General features: G+C 40.0%; 1 protein-coding gene across 4 annotated transcripts; it reads right to left on the bottom strand.

Annotated features, from left to right (window-relative positions):
• Positions 1 to 226: 226 nt before the first annotated feature.
• On the bottom strand, positions 227 to 25280 carry LOC104475422 (meiosis-specific coiled-coil domain-containing protein MEIOC). Of its 4 annotated transcripts, XR_015257779.1 has the most exons (10): positions 25153 to 25280; positions 22611 to 22692; positions 18253 to 18376; positions 17903 to 18069; positions 14006 to 14107; positions 11631 to 13437; positions 9418 to 9552; positions 9129 to 9309; positions 6927 to 7284; positions 227 to 505 (listed from the first exon to the last, which is right to left on the bottom strand). XR_015257779.1 is itself a non-coding variant. In XM_086741733.1 (9 exons), exons 4-9 carry the CDS (start codon positions 18046 to 18048, stop codon positions 7028 to 7030), a joined length of 2628 nt encoding a protein of 875 aa, XP_086597859.1. In that variant the 5' UTR covers positions 18049 to 18069; positions 18253 to 18376; positions 22611 to 22692; positions 25153 to 25280; the 3' UTR covers positions 5492 to 7027. The 4 variants fall into 4 exon arrangements, 3 of the variants coding, with proteins under 3 accessions (XP_086597859.1, XP_086597860.1, XP_086597861.1); XM_086741733.1 differs by lacking the exon at positions 227 to 505 and having other exon boundaries at positions 5492 to 7284; XM_086741735.1 differs by lacking the exon at positions 227 to 505 and having other exon boundaries at positions 7030 to 7201.
• Positions 25281 to 27178: the final 1898 nt, after the last annotated feature.

Raw genomic sequence — 27178 nt, 5'->3', positions numbered from 1 at the left:
TCCCCAGACCCCTGCACAACAAATGCCAAACAAAACCACGCCTTCTTCCCCCCCAGAATTTGCTGAAGTAATAAAACCAGTCACGTAAAACATGAAGAATTTTAATTTTTGTAACTGTGTTAAAGCAGAACAACATAACGTGTCTTTTCAAGGCAGATTACCAAAACCAAATTCATCTCACATGGAGAACAGCAGCTGATTGGGCGAGTTGAAGTACACAAAACAAGAAGCTTTAACAATTTATTAGGGACACACATACAACATAGCCGATTATTTAAATAAAAGGAATCAATCATATACGTAAAACCACTAGAAAATTACACTGGCCATGATTTAGTACGGAATTCTCGTATTTCTGAGACTTTCACCCGTGTAACGCAAACCTTACGATCTCCTTCGCCCGTTGTACTTTGAACGGAAACCCCGCGTCGCTGTGCACGGTTTGCCCGAAGCTGCTTTACACAAGTGAACGTAACAAGGCATCCCGGTGTTCCACAGAAAAAGACTAACAGGGGAGGAAAAAAAAAAATAAAGTAAAATAAAAAGGAAAAGGAGATGAAATTCACAAGTTAAGGTGTACCAACGCCCCGTGATATCAAAGCACGTCCCAAAGAGATCTGTGAAGTATAATTTTAGGACTGTGACACAAGAGGTAGAAGGAAGATTTTTTGCAGCTTTCATCCAAACATCCACAGTTGTTTTATAGAAACAGTTAACTAAGCCCAAACTGATTAATCATTAAAATCTTGTATAATCAATAATTGACTTTTTTTTTTTAAGCTAAATTATACTTTCACGTATATCTGTCGGGATTACTGAACGGATGAACTCACAAAATCCTTCCTCAGTAATACTCCACTAGTAGTGTAAAATTTGCTGTTTTAAGTAAATGAGTTTGACCAACAAACATGTAAAAGATACTTCAGACACTGAATAGTTTATTAAAATATAGACGCTATTAATCTCTGTTTATCTTTCATAAAAAATAAAAGGAAACCTATTTTCCCCATATATATTGGAAATAGCCTGATTCTGTGAAAAAAAAAAAAAAAACTACGCTCACAAAGTTGTTACTGTGCATAAACAAGTTTTCAATTGGTTGTATCTTATACAGTAAAAAAATGCAAAGCAATCTTTCTCTGGCAATGATTTTAAGTTGACTCTGATTTATTCTCTGTTTAACAAGCTTTTTTTTTTTTTTTTTTACACACACTATATGCAAACATTTTCCTTTTTAAAGCTCATTTGGCAAACACACAAAGAGGATTTACAGTTCCAGTTCCTCTTTTTTTTTTTAAAGTTGCTCTTAACCCGTTACATTTTCAACCTCTAACCTCACAGACTACATACATTAAACGCATCATAATTTTTTTGCACCTTTGATTACAGTATTGCTAATGAAGAAAAATAAGGACCTTCCATTCTATAGAACGGATAACATTGATTGGCAAAGTTATTTAAAAAAAAAAAACCCACAAATTAGAAAGCAATGTCTACCAAAAAATAAGAGATGTGCGATTTTTTTTTTCCTACAAAACAAAAGAGTGCTAGTGACAGAGACGGATAAACTGCACAGGAAATAAATCCAAGTCTTAGCATGGCTGAGGCTGTATTTCCATTGAAGTAGAGCAGGATAAAACAAGGTACAGAATTCTCAGAAACCCACAAATTCAATTCTGTCCAAGTTTCTGCAGTAGGTATGCTCCTCAGCTTTAAAAGAAAAACGATCCTGCTAATTTCCAAGTTGTCAGTGTAGCGAGAAGGCTTTTAAAAAACGCTGTGAACAGAGGCTGCTGGAGTTTCTTGATAACAAACGTCCAAGGTGAACTACTAAGCTTGTATTTACAAAGAGCATTCCTAACTGGAGACACCACGCCAGTAAAGCGACAAAGCCAAATAAAGACAAAAATCTGTTAAAGCTGCTGGCTTCAACAGAAGCAGGATCACATTCATCTGTTCAGTAGCCTAACTGCAAATGCATCTGTTCAAAAATAATAATAAAAATGTACATTCCAAAGTGCTGCCCTCCCGTTCACTGATGCGCAGTATTCCCTGTTCTTGTTCACTATAATCTACAACCATGAGGAGTTAAAGAATCAGGAACTCAAGTTTTTCCACTTTAATGACTCCATCAGGAAAAAAAATGGATGTACAGAAGACTGCGGCCATAAAGTAGAATTTAAAATTTAGTTTCACAACTACAATCAGGTACACTTTCAAAACAATAAAGATACAAAGGACAAAAAAAAAAAACCCAAACCCTGCTTTAGGTTGCTCCAACACGCAGCGTTTTGACATCACAGCTCCCAAAAAGAGAATGGGAGGGGAAAAAAAAAAAAAATTACAAAAACCACAGCACGCAACCCACAGCCCAGCTTTCAGAGCAGGTAACCATATAGCTTTAAAAAAAAAAACATATAGGCTTAAGGTCTGTTTGTTGCATGATCTTTACAGCATTTAAACAAAAAAAAAAAATCCAACTTCCTACAGAATTAGAGCTATGACCTAATATAAATTGCGTCTCTGAGAATATCACACCGAGCAAAGCTGAATGCTGCCACTTGAGGAAGAACAGATTTAAAAACCAAACCAACAGTCCAATGGAAGCTTTATGCCAAGCACTCCTTGCCGTGTGTCATTCTCTAAGGGTGGAAAAGCTGAGCTTAAATCCTACTTCATTCTCTTCCCTTACAGAGAGCAGTTGAGAGGCAAGAGGTGGAGATCTCCATCCAAGCGGCAGGACCATCGCCTGTTGGTTGGAACCAGCCCTGTTCCAGCCCCTCAAGCCGGTACACAGCTGGATTCCACGTCGTCAGGACACACAAGGATGGGAGGATGGCTACCAGAGCAGGAGAAGAACAAGCCAGCTCCACCCCAAGTCTCAGTAGTTGTACTCTGGCAGCAGAAGATGGGGAAAAGGGAAACAGTTTAAGCAAAGAAAGACTCCTGGCCCCGCGGGCTCACACCCTTCTGACCACAGGAGCCACAAAGAGGAGCGATCCTATCCACTGGACAGGGCTTCCTGTGGCTCAGTGTTTCCTTCCTTCTTGTAGCTCCCCTTTCCTTTTCCCATGCTGCTTGGGGAAATAAAGGAGGCCTGAGTAGCAGATCAAACAATCCCAGGAAGTTGTGCTCATGGTCACTTCTGGAAGAGTGCATAGGCCTAAAGTTAGGATAGTTTCCACAGAAGTACCTCCACAATGCTCCAAAAAGGCAATAAAGGCTAAATGACCTGCAAATACCTCTGCAAAGCCTCCCACTCGCTTGATCTCCATCCTCTACTAGTCATTTACTTCACCAAAGAGAAAAGGTACCAGGAATATGAGACTTACGGCTAGAGTACCAGTTTCCAAGCTGTAATGTAATTAACTTACAAATTATATGTATCCAAATACAGACAAAAATAGTAGCAGTGGTAAATACTAAGAGCAAAGAAGAATATTCAGTCTGGAAAGAAAAAAAAAAAACCAACAGGAGTAGTTTGGGAAGTAATAGTCTTACACACACTCCTGAGAAGGCCACAGCAAGACAAACACCACAAACCTAGACAATCCCCTTGTACAAAAAGGCAATCCCCTTGCTAACAAAAATAATGACAAACTGATACCAATTTCTCAGTTTTAGTTTCTACAGGTACCATCAGACTCCCTAATTGCCAGAGGGACTCTGGGGATACAGAAGAAAAGCAGAGATACCAAACCTACAATCAGAAAAAAAAAAAAAAGCTCTTACTCTGATGCTGGCCTCTCTTCTGGGAACCAAGAAGGCTGAATCACCAGAAGCCTCCAGTGATTTGTACAGGATACAGAAATAACTGCAATTCTTAAATCTACGTTGTATCAGACTACCAAACTGGGGTTTTAAAACATTAAAGATTCACTCTCAAGACATACACTCTAATAATAATCTTGGCTTGAGAAGGGACTCATAAGTATCCTGTTGTCTTAAACTGGAGCAGTCTAGCTACATCATTGCTAGCTACAAGTCTGCTATCTTCTTCACCTCATTAAAAAATTAAACTGCAGAAATCAAAACAGAAAAAAAAAAAAAGAGAACAACTAAATCTCAACGGGGCAGGGGTATCAATAAAGTTTTACCTGATTGCTCCACAAATGGCAAGGGGGAAAAAAAAAAAAAATCAAACCAAACTCCAAAACAAAAGCACCTCTCTGGGTTACACGTGACCTAATACCTTAACTTGGCTTCACTGAAGTAAGTAAAATACGAACACAATTAGTCTCTAAACTCAGATTATACTTACTATACTTGTTCACACCAACAATTCAGTGCAATAGGTACAGAATCTGCACATCGTTACCAAATTAAACACTAGGCAGCTAAAAATGTATGACTGACAGAACTGCTGCAACTCCAGGTGGTTATTTTACAAAATACAGTGGTTTCCCCCCTGAAATAAAAAAATGTGCAGGAAAGCAACAGAACTGAAGCATTCTGAGAGGACTTTTGTCTTTCTATGTCTGATGCTGTCCCTAATCAACTCATTTAAAGAAACTGACACAAAGTCATTTTGATATGAAGACTCGGAGTTTTTTTTTTACGAAGAAAAGAGAGCAAGGCAAAATGAGATAGGAGCGCCTGCTGGTTGCGTTTGTAAGGTACGACCAGGAAAATGTGATACCAGCACATCTGACCTGTGGCAGCTCTCCACAGCTACAGTGCGTTACGCGTGTTAAAGCGCCCGTAACCGGGCGATCTGACGGGACGCAAAACCATTAGCGGCGCGTGCTCGTTGGTACCTCCAGTCAAACGCAGCCGCGCCGCAATCCTTGCAAAACGCATTTTTAAACCGCAACTGCAAGTGAATATACAGCTATTTGCCATTTTTGAAAAACGAAACTGTTAAAGGCACATAAACTCTATCAGGAATTAGGACCACATTCCTTCACAGTAATAACGAACACACGAGCAATACGGTAAGGACCTACCACGCCCTACGCAGTCACCACTACAAAACCACCCCGCGGGACGACGATTGCTCTGTAAACAGAAAAGCTGATCAAGACTTTCAAATTCGGATTTGCTGTCAACACAGTAATCATACCGAAAACCCCAAATTGTTCACTAACTGAAATACTGCAGACTCCACTTTTTAGGCGTGGAGTCTAGTTAATTAGTTTCACAACTGCAAATTTAGTTCTTCCATTAGTTTTTGCAAATTAATTGCACGTGCACACAGAGAAAACACTCACACTAAAAGAATTCTCTCCACTACCTGGTTTTCCAGGCTAAGGCTGAAAACAGTCTTTTAAGTTGAATTCACTTTCTTTAGGGAAAAAAAAATAAAATCTTGCTACACTAAGATTCTGATTTCCACTAACTCGTGCTTTTACACTTTATTCAGTGGATTACAATGAGGCTTGTGCAACTTTTACCTACAAAGCTGTGCAGCTACTGCCCCGTTACAGTTAACGACGGCACTACGGAGACTACGTCTGCTCTAGCAACGTCCACGGATCCAAAACGACAGAACTGCATTTGGAACAGTTTGCAAGTACGTATATTTATATGGAAACAATCACAGATTTATCCACAAAATGTCAAATTCAACACCCAACACTACCGAACATAAAAATCCTCATTTTTGTCTTTCGAACTCTGCTCATATCCCCAAAATAATTCGCTTTTAAGGTAAGAACTGCTCTCCAAAGCCATTCATGAACACACTGATACCTAAGAACCTTAGCTGGTTTTTAGTACGTGTTAGGAAATCGTGTAACAGTAGGACAGTTGTTAAAACATTAAAATATTTCTAAGTGCCCTAAGCACAAAACTTGAATTACTCATTCTTTTCTAATTCTCACCCTGGACATTCACACCGATACGTAACACTGGTGATTGTCTAAGCCACAGAACGGAGACCAGTTATTAGCAATTAAATATATTAAATCTCCCATGCGAAAAATTAATCCATTAAACAGCTTTGGTAACCTAGTATATAGTTAGCTTTGTGTAAATATTTTGCAAACATCCTTTCCCTCAAAAAAAAATCCCTATATACCATGTGTATATTTATATAACAATATACATATTTCCTGAGTAAATCGTTAAATCTGATTATTCAGAAGATTTGGCAAAATATCCAACTTTATATTACTAAAATAGAATTTTAAATAAACATTCAATAAACACATTAAAATAAATACGGAATGTTTCTGAAAATTATAGTACCATGAACTTACATTAATAACAAACAATAGTTTTTTAATTAAGTGCATACTATGTCATATAGTTACTTTTTTTAACCCACTGAGGAATCAGTAAATCTAATTTCTAATCCTGAGCAACAAGTTTGTATCACCTGCTAATGTGCACTTCAACACAGTATTTACTGCAAATCGACAAAATCCTTTTTTTTTTTTTTTTTTTTTAAGTGGATTATGCTACAGAAAAGCTCAGTTTATGTTGGTTTAGCCAGAAACTGAATTGGCAGCACAACTGCTGAAGCATCTCACACAACCAACATTAAACACCGATTATTCTTGCCAAACCGTTAGCGGTGACCCGACTCCCTGTCACGGAAACAAAACAGGAGCGTGGATTGCTCTGTACGGAGTGAGGGGATGCAAACTGCTTAGGCTGAACAATTATGAAATCTCTCTCAAATGGATTAAGTATGCTAAATCGATTCATTAACTAAAAAAGACTTAAGTTCTACCGCACTCTGGTTTCTCAGGTCATGGCTTGACCCACAGCTGATACACAGCTTCGGATAAGCACGCGAGGAAATGCTCAGCTATTGTTTAGGTCCTCTTAATAACAAAATTCTTACGTAACAGACACTGCAATACCAGCAATGTTAGAATTGCACTAACACCATTACAAGACGTGTCTCTCAATACCAGGATCACAGGAACAGAACCGCAGCACTGATCGGTTACGTTAACTCTTTCGCTTTTTTGGATAACCCAAAACACCTTCTGTGGCACTCTGCAGGCCGCTTTGCCCTCCCCTCCCAGTCCTCCGCTTTCTGCCTCCCTTTTGTTATTATTATTATTATTATTTGCTATTATTCCAGCATCCTCATGGGTTCCTCAGGTGTTTCTTTTTTGCTTCCTTTGTTTTCACGCTCCATGCCGCTATTTTCTTGTGTGCTTGTGTTTGGAGGACAAAGCTCTTGCAATGTCCTTTCAACAACTTCTTGTTTTACTGGACGGCTTGAAGAGGTTTTTGGCAAAGTCATCTGTAACGCGCACCACAGAGCGGTACGAACCTTGCGCGTGGAAGCAGCCAGCTCTCTAATAGCAGCTGCCAGAGCCAGAACATCTAGAAAAAAAAAAAAAAAAAAACCAAAAAAAACGTTGCAGGTTAAACTAGTATACAAGCTTGGTGATATTAATAGATTTAAAAATTCTGTAGATTTGTTCAACTCATCACCGGTACACAAAGTTTGCCCAAAAACCAGCTAACGCTGCACCCTGGTATTGCACTGGTTGAATTCCATCAGTTAGCATCCTGCTCTTGCAAACGACAGCTGTAACATCTCACACGAACAGCAACCGTAATTGTGTCCAAAATCCAGCGGCATAACCACCAGGCCTGGGATGCAATTAAGCCCATTTAATTAATGTTATCAGAGGGGGCTATCTGCAGTGATACTACAGGGAGTATGATTAGTAAAACTACCTACTCAATTTCAGACAGATGAGCTTGATGCAATTCTTTTTTCCTCCTTTGTCCTCCTTGCAGCGGCACTGATACGCACCCAGCCTCACAGCGAGAAAAGGCTCGCTGCCCACCTTTGGATGTCTGAGCCCCACCAGCAGAACTCAGAAACAGGGATTTCACAGCAGAACACAGACTAAAGGCTTTTCTACATGTGGTTTAGACTGTGCTTTGCACAGCTCTTCATCAGAAACAGGACTACACTGCAGATGCTACCACTAGCCGTAAAAGACTAACTACAGTTTTTCCAACTACAAGTATGATACTGGGTGCTTCAATGCTTCCTTAATACTTTTACTATAAACTACTATCAAAACCACAGTTTCTGGGTTTTATTTTTTCCTAAGATGACGACTACCTGCTTTCTGGCTTATACTTGGAGCCAATGTCACATTACATAATTTTAGGAGTAATTTTAGAAGTTGGTTTGCATATAAGATTATGACTTTTAAGGATGTGACATCATTAAGAAGGTGCATGACACCTGACTTGTGAAAGCAAAACATTCTGACTCTCTTGACAGTTTATCTTACAAGGAAAAACAATCCCACATACATTGCAGGAAGTGAAAGGAACGACACTCATAGAATCACAGAAGGGTTTGCGTGGGAAGGGACCTTCAAAGCCCATCCAGTCCAACCCCCCTGCAAGGAGCAGGGACATCTCCAACCAGATCAGCTTCACTGCAGGGCATCAGACAACACAGGACAGCGGTAAGGATCCAAAAGAGGATGGGGGTGAGGCAGGGGAAGTGCATTCCTCTTTGGAAACTGGTTTCTGAGACATAGGTATTTTCTGATTAAAAATACGATCTTTACCTCCAAACCCCAAATCCCTGTATGTATTGGCTCTACGATAATTATACTGAATAGCAAGTTATCACTCACACTGCGCTATCAGAAGGAAATGCAATTTGTCCTAGTTTTGCACTACTTCTATGTAAGTACAGACTACTGCCACAAATTATTCTGGCTTCACCTTCAACAGAAGTTTGGAATCATAAAATGCAATTTCTGGCCGTTTTGTGATTTAGATAAGGTAGACAGACACAACCTATTAACACTGCAATGACACATTTTTTTAAATTTATAAGATTAAAAGAAAGACTAGCAATACCACTAAAAAAAAAAAGAAAATAAGCTTGTTTAAAAATAAGTACATTTTTATGTTAAGGACAACTCCTTATGGTTAGATAATATCACTGATTAGTTTTTACAGTGCTCTTTTGGTCAAGAGAATGTTTCAAAGCGTTTAAACTAGTAACAGAAAAACAGAAAAGAAAAAAGATCTCTTTAAATTACTTTAAGTCTTTGAAAAAGTGATAGCTTTAGAATTACAAACTTTTTTTACTGAAGTACCATAGTGGCTGCATATTTTAGATGGCATATTTTCACAATTTAATCTTTGGAAAAGCTTTTAAAACTACAGAAATGCAAAGCAGTTACCTTTCTCGTTACTATAACGCGGTGCTCCCTGTCTCTGTGGATTAGCAGCATTAACAATCTCCTCCTTACGCCTCGCCTGCGTCACGCGAACGGCCTCCACATGGAGTTCCAGTGCAGCGGATATGTTACCGTGTACAGGGCTACCGCGAAGCCTTTCCATTTTTCCTATTAATGCCAGCACCTGAAAACACCAAATTTGCTGAGTATTTCTAAGTCACCATTACACAAACGAACATAAAAAGAAACACAGGAATGAGAGCTTACTAGACAATGTTTCACTAAAGCTTACCCTGGCTTGTTCTCGTAACTGGTCAGCAATTAAACGATCAACTCGTGATGGGTTAGCGGGAAGTCGGGACACAGGAGTGTTATTCGAGCTGGATATGCGCTTTCCTGGAAAGTTTCTTGCAAGGTCAGCCTCAGTCTGGAGGGGAAATAAAGAGCCACTGTAAATGTCTGAAATTAGTACAATATTACAATTCGTATTTTTGGGGTGGTTTAGAATTTTCAAATCCATTAGAAGTGCGCTTTCCTATCTTTACTTCTGACTGCATTTACAGAAAAATGGTCCCAAGTATCTGTCCAGATGCACAACCAGATGCTGTAAAAATAGGAATACTTCTCTAATTCAGCTCTACCTCAGCGTACAATGCTCAGGGGCAACATTCAGAACTTTATTTTACCCAATCTTGGACCCAGATCTAGACAAATCAATTCTTGTGCATTACTCCAGGAATTTAAACTGTATGTTTCTCACTGCATCTCTCAACTGTCACGTATTATGATTATTAACAAAAGAAACAGGTGATCACACCAGCATAAGTTGTATCTGAAGCGCATCAGGATTAAGCCAGATACACAAACCGGTATCAGCTCTGAAAAAAAAATCATCAACACAGCTGCCAAACTCCCCACCGAGAGCAGAACTGCCCAAACCACTCCACAGTGCAGGCAGTGACTAAACATCATCAGACCTATTTTTGAATAGGAACTTCTTACCACTCGGAGTAAAAAAAACAACTAGTAGCTGATTCTCTCTGCTGCCTGAGCAGGTTTGAAATAGCTGCTTTTCCACACCAGAAAGCAGAAGAATTTCTGAAAACGTTGCTGTCTCAGACACACTGGAGCAAGAATCATCATGAACCCTTTCTCACTAGCAGAGAATTCCTAGGAGGCCGGACGGGCAGAAAGGAGTCCTGTTTAAAGGCAGTGAGCAAACAAGACAGGCAGTTCTATCTACACCTCCACAAGTCTGTCAGCAAGGTCTCACAGTTGATCCTGGCAAGTAAAAGGCGCTCTCCAGAGATCCAGTTTGGTCAGACGACCAGTTTCTCCAGTGACCAGGAGTCTTCTCCAGCAGAGAAGAAGTAGAGGGGCACTCTGACAGCATATAGTTAGGACTGCAGATTACCAGTGACCTAGTTTCCAAGACCTGGCATACAGTTCAGAGATTTGACTCCTTTTGGGAAAGCCTCTCCTGCTCCTTTTTGAGCACAGAGCCTTCATTCCTAAGCGTAATACATTTATCAGTAGTGGGATCCCCTCCCAGACAACAATTCTTGGCAAGCGAATCTGAGGCAGGAGAGGGACTGTAACAAAAAGAGTACAAATTGAACCTTCCTTTGCGAGAAGTCACATCCACTCAAAACACTGCACGTTGTCTCTGCAGGCACGTACAAAGTGCCCAGGATTCTTCTCCTGCTTTTCTTTTTACTAAACCAAAGATTTAGTAAAACAAAAAACAAAAAGCACAAGGGAAAGACACCACTATATCACTGACAGTAAAAAGAGAAAAAAAAAGCAAAAAAAAAAGAAAACAAAAAACCAAGCAACAAAATCTTTTCTGGTGTTTTTTGGTTTTGCTGTTGTGGTTTATCTCCTTAAATGACTGTGTAGGGAAAAGGAGAGTCTTGGTTTATAACTCCTGAGTTAAAGATTTAGTTGGAGAGAAGAAGTAGGAGACAAGAAAAGAAGAGATCTATCTAACCACACTGTTTTCAGTATGAACATTTAGAGCACGAAGCTGTATAAAACAGCAATACTTTCAGAGCTAGCTGTGGTAGTGGTGGTTGGTGGTTCTAGAATCGTAAAAAAGACCTACTGAATTAATAACAACTAGCTAACGATCTTTTACTGACCATATAAATGGCAAACATCCAAGCTAACAATTCAGTGCTTTGGCCAGTGCCGTTGTTATCGCATTTGTTGCAGCAAATACTGCAGGTTGAGAGAAGCGCTGCGTTAGCAGCCCCGTCTGAGGGGAAAGACATTTAGAAACTGAAGCTCAAAGCCAGACGCAATTTAGAAGCAGTCATGCCAAACCACACAAGCATTATATTCAGAGCAGGTGGTGTAGATGGAGCTCTAGGTATTTAAAATGAACAACGTGACAGCAGAATTCTCACCTCCAGGCCAGAGCGACAGCCCTGAGTATCCGCTTTCTACAAATTGTTTCACACGATCACCAGCTTTGATAGGAAGTTACCATCAGCTGTGTCTTACCTTCTTTCTCTCCTTCTCCAACGCTCTCCACTGCTCGTAACACTCCTCCAGTCGGATATGAAGCTCGTTGGCAGGGCCACTGCGATTTCTCGGAGGTCTGTACTTGTTAAACGGTGTTGGAAAGGCAAAGTACGGTGGAGCTATTTCCCCGCAAAACAGATCACTGATGAAGGGATTCAAGTGGTTAAAATCATCAGAGTGAAAAAGATCAACAAGTTCTGAGAACGGAAAAGGTGACGGAGGAAAACTGAAATTATTTGCTGATGAAAAGAGATGGTGATTAAATGGAGGAAAGCTGGGATTTTGCTTAAAATCAGACATTAATGGGAAAGAAGGAAAAAAAGAAGGATTGATGAAATCTGACATGCTACCACCATTCTGCTCATGTTTTTTGCGGAACATATTGAACTGCTGACGGTTTGGGGCCGTATACCCAAAATGAGGAATCCAATTCCTTCTGCCTCTTCTATCATCTTTATAACTATTTTCTTGGGTCTGCTTTTTTGGAAATCTGTGGTATTTTTCAGGGTCTTCACTTACAACATTCTGCTGCGTTACCCAGTCAGATGAAAAATTAACAGGGAGTTTTCGGTATTGCCCCTCCTTATTAGTCAATGAGCCGTGCTGTGATCGTCCTATGGGTTTCATTTGCTTCTGATTTTCCAAGATGAAATGAGAAACTCCTAAAGTATGGGAAACACCGTTTGATATTTGTAACCTTCCATCTTTCCTCGAAGGGAGCACAGGCGAGATCTGAGAGTAGTAAGAAGACTGTGTTAGAGACCGACGGGTGGGAGAACTATCAGACATGGCTGAAACCCCTGAAGACGACTGCGGACTTGTTACCACTTGCTTTCCATACGTAACCTCCGACGCAGCTGTTGGACTTGCAAATTTCCCATCCAGCCACGTACGTCCGTGGTACGATGAACAACTTCCATTTTGCATAACATTTTTTACAGATAAATCATAATCAGGAACTTTACGAGAGGATTCTTTAGGACTAATACGTATCTTACATTCATTATTATTAAAAGCATCCCCCAAAGTAAAGCTACGATGACCATTTTGCACGTGGGTTTCCTGTGGTTTTCTGTTTGTCCCTCCAGAGAAATTATTTTCTTTAGGGAGCTGACTGAAAAAATACAATGATGGATGAACAGATGACTGCAATTTATGAGCAGCTGTGAAGTTTTCATATCTCTTAGAAAACAAGCGGTTGTCTTGGCACACTTTATCCCAAGAGTCACCAAGAGGCTGTTTGGAAAGATCAGGGCAATACTTAGTGTGTTCTTGAGCATCATTTGTCATAACTTTGCCTCGTGCTCTTTCAGTTTTCCAACACTCTTTCTGAATGCTAGTGCCTTCATTCATTCTGTTCTGAGAAGAAAAAGTGCTAAAATTTGAACTGATTTTTTCGTAGTCTCCATTTAACGTCATGTGGTCATAACTGCACAAACGTGGATCATAGTCTGTGTTTTGAAATGAAACCCCTTCTTGGTGAATCGTATTATTATTTTGCAAAGAGGAATTTTCAAGGTAACTGTTCTTCAGAATACTATCAGGCTGAGTGCAAGGGCCAGATGGAGAAAGCCAAGACTCTATGAGATGAAGATCTTCCAAACCTCTGTGTAACATCTCCACATCATGAGGCTTTTGCAAGTGCTCCTGACAGTAGTTCTGTGTGCCCATCAGGTTTGAAAAATCCTTACTTTCGACAGAATGCTTAGATGAGAGTCCTGAGAATTCACCATTGCTTCCAAGATCAGATGCCCACATCGGTGGAAACAATCTTGAAAGGGAATTCCTGTAACAAAGTTAAACAAACCTCCTGTAATGATTTAAAACATTTCTTACATTAAAACAGTTCACATCTCACCGTTACACCCGCACCCACGTATATTTGACCCACTACATTCTTGGCCAAACTTACACAGCTCTCCTCCAAAATATAAGGGGAGAGGAAAATATTCCCACCGCAGTTGAGTAAATGCCATGTGAAATCTGACTATCGATGTTGATCTCTAATGTTTTTAATATGCATATACACAACTGCAGAGTTTATTTGGATCTATTAAATACTTCAGATTTGACTCCATTCAGTCAACTCCCTACTGGTTAAAATGAGATTACTTTTTTTTTTTTCCCATAAATGCTTTAAGCTGATGGATGACTTAAGAAAATTTGCATTTCTAAAAGTTTGTTGCCTTTTTTTTAATGGTAACTTAAGTAAAGAAAAACACTTCTGCATTTCAAGAAGATAAGACCTTCGTCACTCAACTCTGAAATAATTCAGAATGCGTAACATATCTGCGTGACAAATTACATAAAAAAACCCAATATGCAATATCTAAGAACTTTCACAACAAACTTACCAATCTGTAACTGGTTCCGGCTTGCTTGGTTCCTCTAAAATGCTTGACACTAGCCCAAACATATCTGGGCCACTGCCAGAATAAGAAAGGTTTACTGGTGCCCTGAAAAAAAAAAAACCAACCAAAACAAAAACAACAGATAGAAGTCTTTTTCTCTTAAACAAAACCAGCAAAAGGAAAAGTAAAGCATTAAAACTTTAATTTATTTTAGCAGCATCTGCTAAGCTTTCTTAATTTAATATATAATATATAAAGATCTCTTCCTGCATTCATGAATTCTGTAGCCTAAATGAAGTAGAACAACTTTCCTTTTTGCTTCAGAGACTTTAAGCTGCTGTATGAAGATACAGGAGCAGCAAAATATTGTCCTCTTTTAAATTAACATAACTACTTTATAAATATTTCTTCAAACCTTGATTGTCTCCCTTACAGGTTAAATATGATCAATCTTCTCAAAATCTTGAGGATTCTGATTTAGCTCCTTCCATAATTCAAGAACCATTATTTAAATCTCAAAAAAACCCCTTAAGTTACACTTCAGTTGAATCACTTTTAGTCCCCTTTTAGAAAGGAGTTGGTCACAGCTTTATTAAATATTCCTGATAGGTGTTCAACCATCACTACCTCTTACACAAGCATAACTTTGATCTTTTATTTCTGAGATCTTTACAGAGCTATCTGTAATAACACCTAACCCACTCGGAGGTTAATTAAAACATAACACTGTTACGATCTCCTTCCCTCTAACACGCATTGCTTCACGTCAATAAATTTCACTCATCATCCCATTCTCATTCAGCTGATTTTCAGCATCCCTGAAGATCTCCCACTCTTCCCCGGTGTCAGCTTATCCAAACAATTACATCATCTGCCGACGCTGCCACACATGCTGATTTTGTAGATTAACAAAGGCTGTAAAAGGTGGGAATCAACTATTTGAACCGTCACCTTGTTAATCTCTTGCCGCAGTGACAATGGGCTACTTATGTGTTAAGACCTCATCACATTTTGATTTCACCATTGTTTCCTGTGAAGGAAACTGGTCTAATTGATTTCGTTTAAGATATATGTAAGTACAAAGATTCTTGAAAATGTTTTATGAATGTATGACTGCAACTGATATTTGATAACTGGACCTCTTCTGTGTCTTTGTCAAATGGCAATTATTCTTCTTTTTTTAAAGGAGTCCTACTTACTTCCAATTTCTGCCACCAACTAGAGATCACAGATGAAAGCCTGCATCCACACGATTATTTTCAGCAAGGGAGAAATCAGAGCCAATTTACAACGTGGCATGGAAATTAAAAATAAAATTACTGGCCATTTTAGAAATGCAGACAGGGCAGCGGGAAGCTGAGTGGACTACAAAAGGGAAAAAAAAAATCCTAGGAAAGAAAAAGCACTGGACAGCAGTGAATCTAAAATTGTCCAACTAAGTTTTACAGACCTGACGGAAGTGAGATGAAATGTTCAGCTGTTCCTTCTGATCCATATGCCAGAGGCACAACAACGCAACTTGAGGCAGGAGAACCTGAATCCTCAACAAATTCTATTTCTTAATGCAGTCGCTTGTTTAAACAAGGGACTAAAACCCCTCAACCCCTTGTGTCTCAAGCCAGTACTGTTCACTATCAGCAACGTGAAAATTCTTGGTAACATAATGTGTCAGGAAGCATCTTATATCGCAAAATCCACTCTGAAAGGAAGATATTTCCCGTGAAACGCACTGACACATATGGAAAAGAAGTCAACTACATTCTTGTCTTCTGGTCTCCAAATAAAATATCCTCTGTCAACAACAGGTCAACTGAAGTCAAAAATGAAAATCCCCGTGTGACAGACATTCAATTTTCTCAAGTCCAAGGTAGGCAGCTATTTTCCTTTCTGGCTTGGTACCAGAAAACATTTGCTGTAAATTCCTTCAATTCTGCAGCACTAGGCAATCAAATCTTTACCTTCCAGCACAATAAAACAACTTACTGCCGACCAATGCAGGGCAGCAGGAAAAGAATCAAATTTTCAAACGCACATTCCTCAAGAGAAGTTTGACACACCAGAATACTGGTCGAACAAACGGCCTATGCATAGGTGTGAGGTACTTAGCAGTGGCTCCTAGAATTTATTGTAGAATAATCTCAATGGCCAGAAAACTGAGAATTCAAAGGACAAAAGCAGGAGCAAAGTTACCCTGCAAAGAAATCTCCAGTGATCGATTAAGTTGCTCTCACTGAGCAGCTTAAAGGAACTAAAATGACACAGACATATTGCACCTAACAGAGTTAGGCACCAAGTACCCTGAAACACTACAAGGAAAAAAAAAAACCACCAAAACCTTAAGGACTAGTGCATATCTGCAGTCTCAGAATGGGTGCAAATGTATTATCATTAACAGACAAGCACCATTTAGTTGTTTAATTTTTTGAATTACTTTTTTTTTTTTTTAAAAGCTACCTTGCAATAACATGAAGACTGCTTTTAAGAAGAGATTGTGTTTTTAATTAGTGGGCTGCCACTCAGAGGTTAAACTTAGCACTTACAGCTAATATTAAAGCCATATGATCTTTTATGAAAAAATATTAAAAGTAAATGTCTCTGACAGTTCCCTGGGGAGACTAGCAAAAAAAAAGATAATGGTATTTAGCTTTTTTGCAATGCATTTATTGTCCTTAACTGTTACCTTTCAGCATCTTGCTAACCACTGAACTACCATTTCTTTGTATCTCCAATTTCTTCCTTCTTATTAGGCAAGTGACAAAAAAAAAAAAATGCAGTGAGATTGATATTAGCAATGCTAACAGCATCACCATCGGTGTCCAAAGCTGCTACGCCAGTCTGTACCAACCAACCTCCCCCAAAAGGCAATATTATGTTGTCAGCACTTGGCATTAAGACGAAAAAAAGAGAGCGGGAAGCCTAATATGCAATAATTGTTTACACATTTCCAAGGCTGGAATGGAAACATTACAGTTTCAATTGCTGTACACAAGCCACAAAATTACTAACATGAAGGAGAGAACCAACTATTTCACTGGGTATCCCCTAGTTTTTAGGCTGTGAAATAATCGTTCCCTATTCCTTGCAATCCTCGTATCATTCATGATTTTATAGAAATCACTCCTCTGCAGAGCTGACTTATCGAAACCGAAGAGTAGTTTTCCACTGACACGGAAGCTTTCAAAGCCCTGTCCAGCCTCGTTGCCCTTCTCTGTCCCTTTAACAGTTTTACTGCGTTACTAACACTGGATGACCAGAAGTGCCTGCAATAGTCAAGACTTGAGCAGACTGGATTTCGCCAGGGAAATAGAAATGCTTAGTGATTCAAGTAACAAAGACCCTTTGCATTCATTCAGCACCCAAAACTATAATTATTTTTTTTTTTAATATAAAAGGCAACTTGAGTCCGATATATTAAGGGCGCAATAAGACAGCAGGTTGGCATATTTTCAAAAGGAGCTGTAGATATATTTATGCTTTCAGGATAGGTGTACCCCTCACGTTCGACCTGTGTCTAACGCTCTCTGCATTGTTCACGTTCCAGGAAATACTCTACATTATCAAACAGGATCATTATCAGCTATGGCACTGAGGGATGGGAGGCACAGGAGAGTGGTTTTGTTCCTTATGGAGTTTGCAATTATGACAATTTCCCATTTCATTCCCTGAATGTAGTATTTTTTTCCAAATTTTAAGATGTTTTTACGTATAAACACACACAGATTCCCTACTTTTTTTCACAACCTCTATAATAACTATTACATAGCAAAAAAAAAGATTTACTGAACTTCTAGTTACCCTATAAACTCTTCCTAAAAAGGTCAGGAATTCCATTTGTTCTGCTCCACAGCAATTTCAGCGTTCCAGAACATCACCATAAGATTATACCAAGAATGCTCATACCGTTTCTTTGTGCAGTCTTGAAAAGAATTTTTTGAGCTAACATCCTCTCCACACGCTGACCAGTCACTATACAGCCGGGAAGATTCTAGAGGAGGTGGCGTACTAGTAATTGCTCCTAATAATGGGGAAAATAATTGAGCATCCATTTTGTGTTCCTTGCTATTTACCTATGTTGGAAAGAGAAATGTTTTTAACATTAGATGTTTACGTACATGAGCAGTAAAGCAAACAAAACAAACTCTTCCATTTATATGTTCGAACTTGTTCTCTCCCCTGCCTTAAAGCAGTCCAAATCTGACAGATTTATGCATTTTCTAAAACTAAGTAAGTAAACAATAAGAATTACTTACTATGCAATAAGAGAAAGCCTCTACAGATTTCACATTGTAGGTGTTTGTGTGTCACGTTCACAAGCTTAGAATCTTCTAGTCTATATGACCCGAAAGGCACGTGTCACAGGCATACACATCCCTTCTGAGAAAACAAAGGGAAGAGTAATTATCCTTGAAAACACAAAATATTCCAGCCAAGAGCCTAGTAAGCAGGGAAAGACATTTGTAAACTTTAAAGAGCAAAAAGTGGATTAAAAAAACCAATCTGTCTTTCAGTACTGTTGCAGAAAGGACTGTTATAGATAAATGACTGAATTTCAGTAGCATGAGGAAACGTACCTCGCGAGGTATCTCAAATAGGATTTTCCACGACAGAACCTGTGACTGACAAAGGTTTAAGCAAAATATCAGAAACCTACTTTGTGCTGGAAGGGACCTCTGGGGTCATTTAACCTAATCCCCTGATCAGAGCAGACCCAGTTGGACCAGGCAACTCAAAATTGCCCAGCTGAATTCTGAGAGGCCACCACTTCTCCTCTGGGCAAATTTTTCCAATATCTAACTGATTTAAAATTTAAAACAAGGTATTGGAAACAGTCTGGATCACCTTCTCTGTAACCTCCCAGAAGGCAGCAGCACACACCCGTAAGATCTTCCCTTTCTCTCCTCCAGGCTGACCAGACCCGGGGTGCTCAGCCTGTGCTTGGACATCCCTTTCTCCAGCCCACAACCACTTTGCAAGCCTCCACAGGACTCGCTCCAGTACCGTTCTCCCACTGAGCAGTCCCAAACTGGACACAGCATCCAGTTGGGGTCTTACAAGGGCAGAACAGAGGAGATCATAACAGCGCTCACCCCTCTGGCTACGCTCCTGCTGAGACAGCCCAGCACAGGGACAGCCCACACTGTGAGCCCACACTTCTGATTAACATCCAACTTGACCAGCAGGACTCCCAATCCTTGTTGATTAACTTTTGCAAGTTTTGACTCCAGGAGTAAAACCTCAAGATTTCTGGAAAAAAAAAAAAAAACCAAAAACCCTTTATGATTGAGAACTGAATTAGCTGTCCTTTAATTCATAGAATCATGGAATGGTTTGGGTTGGAAGGGACCTTTAAAGACCATCCAGTCCAACCCCCCTGAACGGAGCAGGGACATCTCCAACCAGATCAGGTTGCTCAGAGCCCCATCTAACCCAGCCTTGAATGTTTCCAGGGATGGGGCATCCACCGCCTCTCTGGGCAACCTGGGCCAGTTGTGCCACCACCCTCAGTGTAAAAAATGTTTTCCTTATATCAAACTAGAAGGAGGTACATTCAGACTTAAAACCATTACCCCTTGTCCTACTGCAACAGGCCCTGGTAAAAAGTTTGTCCCCATATTTCCTTTAAGCCCCCTGTAAGTATTCTCATAAGTAAAGACATCCAGTCAAGATAGAGTACTCGTGGTTCTGAAAATAACAAAACAACCTACTAAAAACCCCCAAACAAACAAGCACCCAAAAATCTCTTAATCAGAAAAAAAAAATATATATAATAATAATAATAAAAAAAAAAAAATCTAAAGTCCCCCAAACCCCAGCGGTATCAATAGCTGCAAGAGGCCATGGGATCGGATCCAGACTGGAGCTGAGTGTAGCATCCAGTCCTGCGCTTTATACCTTCCTGAGGAGGCCAGTAGCTACCAAAATTGTGCTAAGGAGAGCATTTAGCAGCATCTGTTCACACTCAATTCTAGAAGCATTTCTTAGAAAGAACACCACCACCACATCAGTTTAAAATAATCTATTGAGGGGATTTCCTATTTCAAGACACATTTCATTGAAGATGATGCCTTTCAGTTTCTTTGAGTAATTCAACCCGTTTTCCTGAAACAACTTTTGAACTTGTTTTGTGTTCTTGGTAAAAAAAAAAAAAAAAAAAAAAAAGAAAAAAAGGAAAAAAAAATGGTCAGCAGGCCAACTTGAAAAATAAACTTTTTTTTTGAGGGGGAAAAAAAAGTTTCCTTAAAAATATTAATCTATTTCATCTTCAGTCCCCAAAGAGCGCACTAAGTTGCACCACGCTGCCTATTAATATATGGAGAGCAAGGCCTGGGAGAATGGAAAGAAACTGCGGATTCAATGACTGGAAGTCCCAATGTATTTACACAAAACCAGGATCATTTCAGAGGCCATGAGACAAGCTGGAGGTTGTCTGACGATCCCCAGCTTTACCTGGATGTGTTAGTCACAATGGTTTTCAACAAAAGCAACAGGTTAAAAAAAAAAAAAGGTGATGTTGTGCATGTCACTGCTCTACCAAACCCCTCCTGCTAAGCAGGTTTGTCTTTCCCAGTCTGTCACTACAGAGACGCAGAAGGGGCAGTGCTCGGGAGTTAATGAACAGGAATTTGCAGAGCTGCTGCTGGTGGATGTTCTGTGTGTACAACCCGGCAGCAGGAAGAGGTTTGAACATACTGCAGAAAAAAAAAAAGTGTAGTTGGTTTACTCTAAGACATGCTGAACTCTGGCTGCTGAGGATGGAAGAACAAGAATTTTTTTAGGACTATGAGGATAAAATTAACTTCTGTCCCATTGTTCATTGTAAATATAGCTGGAATACGTACAAAAAGCCAGCTAAAAAAAAAAAAAAGCTCTTTTATCAGGATGGTCAAACTAGCCTTGGATCCAACAAATGAAATAACTTGTTAAATGTTTACTGAATAACTGCAGAAAGATCTCAACCATGATTAAACACCTGAAAAGGCTAAAACACACAACATGAAAGGAACAAATGGTGCCACAGTGATAAGCAGGTCCTCATACTTAAAAATGTTTAAACTGATCTACCAAACTTCCGTTTTATCGCTTCTGAGACAATAATTGTCACAAGGAACGATATTGCTAGCTCTGTGAACCTGGTGCTTACTACTGGAGAAATGCCTCTGAAGTCCTGAGCAAGCCAATGGAAAGCAGAGGGCTTAAGGGAAATCTACACTGTCTGAACAGTCTCACGCATTCAGCTCGTCGAAAGCCACTTTAAAAATTTTTTATAGCTAGAGCTTTTTAAAAATTATTTATATCTAAATAAAGGAAAAGAACTAAACTTCAATATTGATTATTTCACTATCTCATGCCTCATTCTTTTAAAAGAGAAAATCTTAATTTAATTTTCCTCTCTTCTCTCAAAAGTAGAAGAGTAAAATCTTGCTTACTAGAAATCCTCAGCTGGAATCTGATTCAGTGAAAGCTGTCACAGACTTGGAAGATGTCCCTTGCTGGGTCTTGTCTGGAAAGGTAGTAAAGAAATATTACCCGGCCAAGTGTGCTCTCACCACGAGCAGGACAGACCAACCCTTTAGTGACTTTTTTGAATAAAAAAAAGTTTACACCGAGGGCTCATCACTTGCTATAAACTTCTCTTCCACATCCAAACAAATCCCTTTCACATAACAGAATTGGAAGTACCGTCACTCTGTAGAGGCTAGACACACAGTCTGTAACACTCCATGCACACCCACCGCCAATATCCGTGCCATTAAATAATGGGCAAGAACAACTAAATGGCACGGCAGCGCACATGCCGTACAGGTAAACGCTTACCCTGCTGAGGCGAAGGAGGGTGGTATCCAAATTATCTGTTACAACTTACTCCTGAACCACACACAAATACAATTTAGGAAAGCAGCAGCAGACGAAGGCCACAATTTTAGCAGTATCGACAAGCACATGCCATTGGCCTGGTCTTGTTTGGTCTATTAGGAAGCAACACACAAAGATAAATTATGCTCCTTGGCTGGAGTATAAAATACTTTTGCATAGATTAAAAATAGGATCTGTAACTAATGGATTTAGCTTTTAATTTCAGAACCATTAATCATTGCTAATGTGAGTTGTGCAGGACGATGCGGCTAAAGATCAGTAGAGGAGGTACTTCACGTACCTTGTCACTCAGCACTTTCAAAACACTGGAGTCTCTTATTCTGCCTAGTTAAACAGAATTTCAAAATACCTGAGAGATGAGAGCTAAAATAGCTCATCTCTCTATTATATATGAACTACTAAGAAGTTACAGTAAAAAAGAAAAGTGGAAAAAACAGTGTGTTGTCACCTACAGCTTCAAAATACTTCACTGAATTTCAGAAGAGAGTCATAACCTCCGTAACTGGCTTTGCAAAGAAAGGATTGCCTGCAGAGGCACAGACGTTTTTCACTCAGAATTTCAACCTTAAAAATGAAATGCTTTCTCAACAAAAAAAAAAAAAAAAAAAAAAGGAAAAAGAAATCAAATTACAACTCCTGCAATCTTCAGTAGGGCTTTTACTTCATTCTTTTCACCATGCAAATCATGGAAAAGCCACTAAATTACCTCTCAAAATAACAAAGAAAGACTTACCACATCTAAAATCTAGATATGTTATCTCGATGTTGGTTTTCTTTCCCTTCAAAGTGTAACAAGATACAGCTTCTGTTCTTTCCTGTAAAATGGAAATGTGCAGGCACTAAACCCTCTCCCTGCATACAAAACTGAACACGCTTTTTTCCAAGATAACTAACGCTGTTATTAAGTCACATCTTCAAACGCACGCAGAGGGCTTTTAACTTCTGCAAGAAGCTCATCACAACTGAAGAGTAAGCAAACTGAAGCATTTACCAAAAAAAATGCACGGTTTCCAAAAGCCTCATGCAGTTCTTTGTATTTAGAAGCTCTTCCAAAGCTGTTGGGTCTTTTTTTTTTTTTTTTTGAGGAGAAATGAATCAGTTAGAATTTCATCAGTATAATGTTAACATTTCAACTATAAATACAGATGAAACTAAACAGCATCAAAGCTGTTAGGCATTGATATTGTTACGGTATCCGTGATGCTGTGGAGTCCTCTGCTCCACTTTTTGCTACCTGGCTCCTTTATGCTTCTGCTTCATCCAGACTAAGGATTTGCTGTTATTTTTGTCGATGGTTTCACTGCTCCTGCAGCAAGGGCAAAGACCTTGGGGAGGGCTGTTACCCCCTCACTCCCCCCTCCTGCTATCCTCCCCTTCCCCAACCAGGCCAGCACAGCTCCAGGCACGCAGAGGCAGATGAAACCTCCAGATCTCAGTAGAGGACTTGATACACAGTAAATTTGATTGGGAACAGGGGGATCCATCTCGAGATGGGCAGCTAGGAGACAGAGATCTATGATCTTCTGAAAAATCTCTGTCCAAAGATTTAACAGCGCTGCGAATACAGCAGAAAACTCAAGTATTATTTCTCATTACTGGAAACAGTTTGTTTTGTGTGCTGTCCAGCTACGTACTGGAGACAGTCAAGACTGTAAGCATCTATTCTGAGATGGTAACAGCTGCTGACAGAGCAGCGAAGGCCCCTCAAGCAGACTGGAAGGAGTTTTAGGGACCTTCACGGAGACCACTACATTATGCCAAGAGCATGAAATGTTTGCAGTGACGTTACGTACATCCAGGGTACCTTGCTGAACGTTAGAGGACAGACTAAAAAAAAAATTCAACAGGGCTTCACTCTCCTCCTGTTTGGAGGTGAGAACAGTCTACAGCTTATATCAGACTAACAATTCTCTGAAATAATTTATTATAAGCTAAAAAATAATGTAATTAAGAGCTAAATATTTGTTTCATTATATAACTACAAGAAATTACTTTTATTGACATAGAAAGCGCCATCTGATAGAAAGTTCCTGAATTTCCAAAAAGCCTTTGAGCTAAATTACAAAAAAAAAAAAAGCCTTTTTACAGCCAGTTATCCTACAACTGCAGGAACTCACTGCTACAGAGCATTGCTCCCAGATGCTTTTTATAAACATCTATCATGACAACAGTAAATGACAGCCCTGCCCAGTATTATTACTTCTACACTGAGTGTATTCTTCTCTGATTTCTTGGCAGGATAAATAATTCCTGTTTATTTCTTGTTTTGCTTGGCAAGGTAAAGCAAAGGTAAGAAAAAGCATTGTTTTGATATATATATATTTTTTTTTTTACTTAAGATTTCTAATAACTCCTACCTACAGCCATCTTCATCTATAGCACACTGAAACTGGTTAGCCCGTTCAGAATGCACTGCTATTAATTCTCTGAAAGCAGTGTGGGAAAAAAAAAGTCAGAATTCTACAAATTGCCTTCTTAGGTTACCTGGAAAACTAACCAGCAGAAGTAAACAGCTGACAGGGATATATAAAAAAATTAAAACCAGAGGAGAAAACACTTATTCAGGCATCTCTTAATATCAGGGACAAAATCACAAAAGCAGCAGATTACTGGAAACTTCCTTCTAACTCCAATTTCATACCGTCAAAAAAGTTTGTTGCAGCAGCAAAGGGCAACGCTCCTTTTCAGCGGTGAAAGAATTAAGAAACCTTTTCCGAGAAAAAGGAATCAAGTCTGTCACACCTCTCTTAGACAGCTGGGTCAAAATCATATCAAAAAGTCACACAAATGCCCTTGACAAGAGCGGGGGAGGAGAAGCGGTACATTTATGAGACGCGTGTTCAATATATGGCTTCTGTAGCCCAATTACTATTAAGAACACTCAGGGGCTACTGAGCCATTTATTTTGTTTGTTTTAAACACTAGCAGCTGAATACATTCATTTCATATAATAAAAGATTTTTTTTTTTTTTTCTGTCCGTGGTAACTTCCAGCAGTTGTTCTTCAGAAGACTTTGTGGTAAGTCTCACAAACAAATGCCCTTGACAAGAGTCACTCAAAGTCAGACTGGATGAGCAACTGCTGGCTTCCATGAACAGAGGATTACTCTCCCATACTGATAAAAGTAGTGAAAGCTGCTCCATTTGTAACGTAGCATTCTTCAGGTGTTGTTTTTTTTTGTTAAGCGGTTATTTAATACAGCTAGTTGGAAAAAACAACCTATCACACAAGTGTTTGTTTCTGTTCACCACAACAAATCAACTTTTGGGACTCACCTGTGACTTGGAATGACCAGGGGCGGCACTTTGTTTGACCATGTCCTTGTTTCCAGTATACAAGTTCTCTTCTCTGAAGTATGCAGCATTGCCGTGCAAGCAGAAACTTAGATTCTTATGGACACACTTAGCCTATTTAAAAACAATTAAAAAGAAAATAAAAAAGCAATAATTACCAGGTCTGTCGAAGTTGTATTTATTATGCATGACACTCACTTCTAGCTACCCCTCATTGCTCCACACCACGCCACCCACAGCTCCTCCAGCACCACCTACATCTTGCACATTCCCAGAACAACGACGACGTTGCTCTCTTGATGTAAGATCCCACACGACAGCACAGCTCAGCAGATACAAGAGCTGCTGACCACAGGTCACACGGTGTCCCAGAAGGGGTAAGCCAGCTGCACCGTGCTGCACCCAGGATCATGCAGGCCGGGGCATGCTGCCTGGCAAGACCCCTCTCTTCGGCTTTATCCTGTCACACACACAGATACGTGACACGGGTCCACATCTACCACACCAGGATGTAAGCCCACCCCGTGGTCCTCCTCACAGACACACACCTGCCACAGAACTGAACATCCATCCCCATCGCATGGCAGACCAAAAAAACTCTCAAGTATCTGGGACTGAACCCATTTAAGGGCTCCACTCCATCTTCAGACTCAACAGCTTCAGCCATCGGCAAAGGCAAGGCTGGCTCCTGCCACGCGCTGCTATCCAAAACCGGGTGTGATAAAACCACGTTCCAAAGAGCGCTCAAAGTATAACATGCAGGTTCTAAAAATCCTTCCCTAGGCTCTCTGCACACCCGTGTCAACCCGTTACAGTATAACCTCCTATACTTCCCCTACTGAAAAGCAGATTATCAAGTCGCTGCTGCCTCCTGTCCTGCCTGCACTTTGCACGCGTGCCATTTCTCCAGCTTCAGCCCCGTGCGTTACATGACACAGCAAAACAATGTTCCAGATTAGCAAGTCAATGTGCTTCACAAAAGGCTTCATCTTCACTGAGACAAAGCTTTAATTGGTGGAAGCAATGAATGGGGAAAGCACTGCCTTTATGATTAAGATAAATCAAGATACAGCGTGCAACAGTAATATTAAGATAAATTCCTAAAACTTAAAGCACCTGCTCTTCTCCCAAAGTAATAAGATGATGTCAGACTATACCCACACCCAGCTGTGTCTGACCTACTCTGACCCGCTGAACGGTAGAACTCAGGATCTACCTAACCTCATGTCCAATTTGAAGTCTGTTACAATGATTTGTTCAACCCACAGCCAAGTCCCTGCTCTCCTCTTTTCCAAGGGCCTGCTGGAAACAGGCTAAAAGCTGGATGAATTAGTTAACCATTCTTGATAATCCCTTTTGTCAGGTTTCCTACAGCATTTCCATCACCATGCAGCAGAGAAACACAGCCAGGAGTGGGGTGCAGGACAGTTGAGTGAGATGAAGGCCAGGTTAGAGGAGGCTCTGAGCAACCTGACCTGGTTGGAGATGTCCCTGCTCCTTGCAGGGGGGTTGGACTGGATGGCCTTGAAAGGTCCCTTCCAACCCAAACCCTTCTGTGATTCTATGTCTGCGTAAATACATCAATACTTCTGGGAAGCGCTGAGCTCGCTGCTCTTGCGCCAGCTGGTCTTCAGCGCACGTACAATTCACCAGCCGTACCGCAAGGGAAGAGCTGCAGCGATACAGCCCTCGACGCTACAGAAAGCTCTGCGGCCCGCACAGACGGGAAGATCAGGCCCCTTGTATTTAAGCTAAGATAGCGGGCTGAGCACTGAAATGACTCAGGTGCACACAACTGCTTCTAGGTGCTAATTTTAGGACACAGTTTCCTTTCAGAAGAGATGACTAGTAATAGCTTTATACCACACGACGATTTGTTGAGTCAATGTGTGTAAGTCACTAACCTTTACAGATCTTTTAACTATTTGTGATTTATTAGATTTTATTCTGTTAAAGCAGACTTAATGACACACATTAATGACTGGTCTCATCGCTACTTCTGTGACAC

The sequence above is a fragment of the Chlamydotis macqueenii genome, chromosome 2 (assembly GCF_036417535.1).
Source record: "Chlamydotis macqueenii isolate bChlMac1 chromosome 2, bChlMac1.mat, whole genome shotgun sequence".
Classification (NCBI taxonomy): domain Eukaryota; kingdom Metazoa; phylum Chordata; class Aves; order Otidiformes; family Otididae; genus Chlamydotis; species Chlamydotis macqueenii.
Note: the sequence above shows the minus strand (reverse complement) of the source record. Positions and strands in the feature narration are given on the sequence as shown.

Bases quoted from the DNA above. Each gene is read 5' to 3' on its own strand.
- LOC104475422 (XM_086741733.1), bottom strand. From the start codon at position 18,048: ATGGATGCTCAATTATTTTCCCCATTATTAGGAGCAATTACTAGTACG. The intron at 14,108-17,902 runs GTATGAGCATTC...TTTTTTTTTCAG, and splicing joins CAAGACTGCACAAAGAAACG to GGCACCAGTAAACCTTTCTT. The intron at 7,285-9,128 runs GTAACTGCTTTG...TTTTTTTTCTAG, and splicing joins GCGTTATAGTAACGAGAAAG to ATGTTCTGGCTCTGGCAGCT.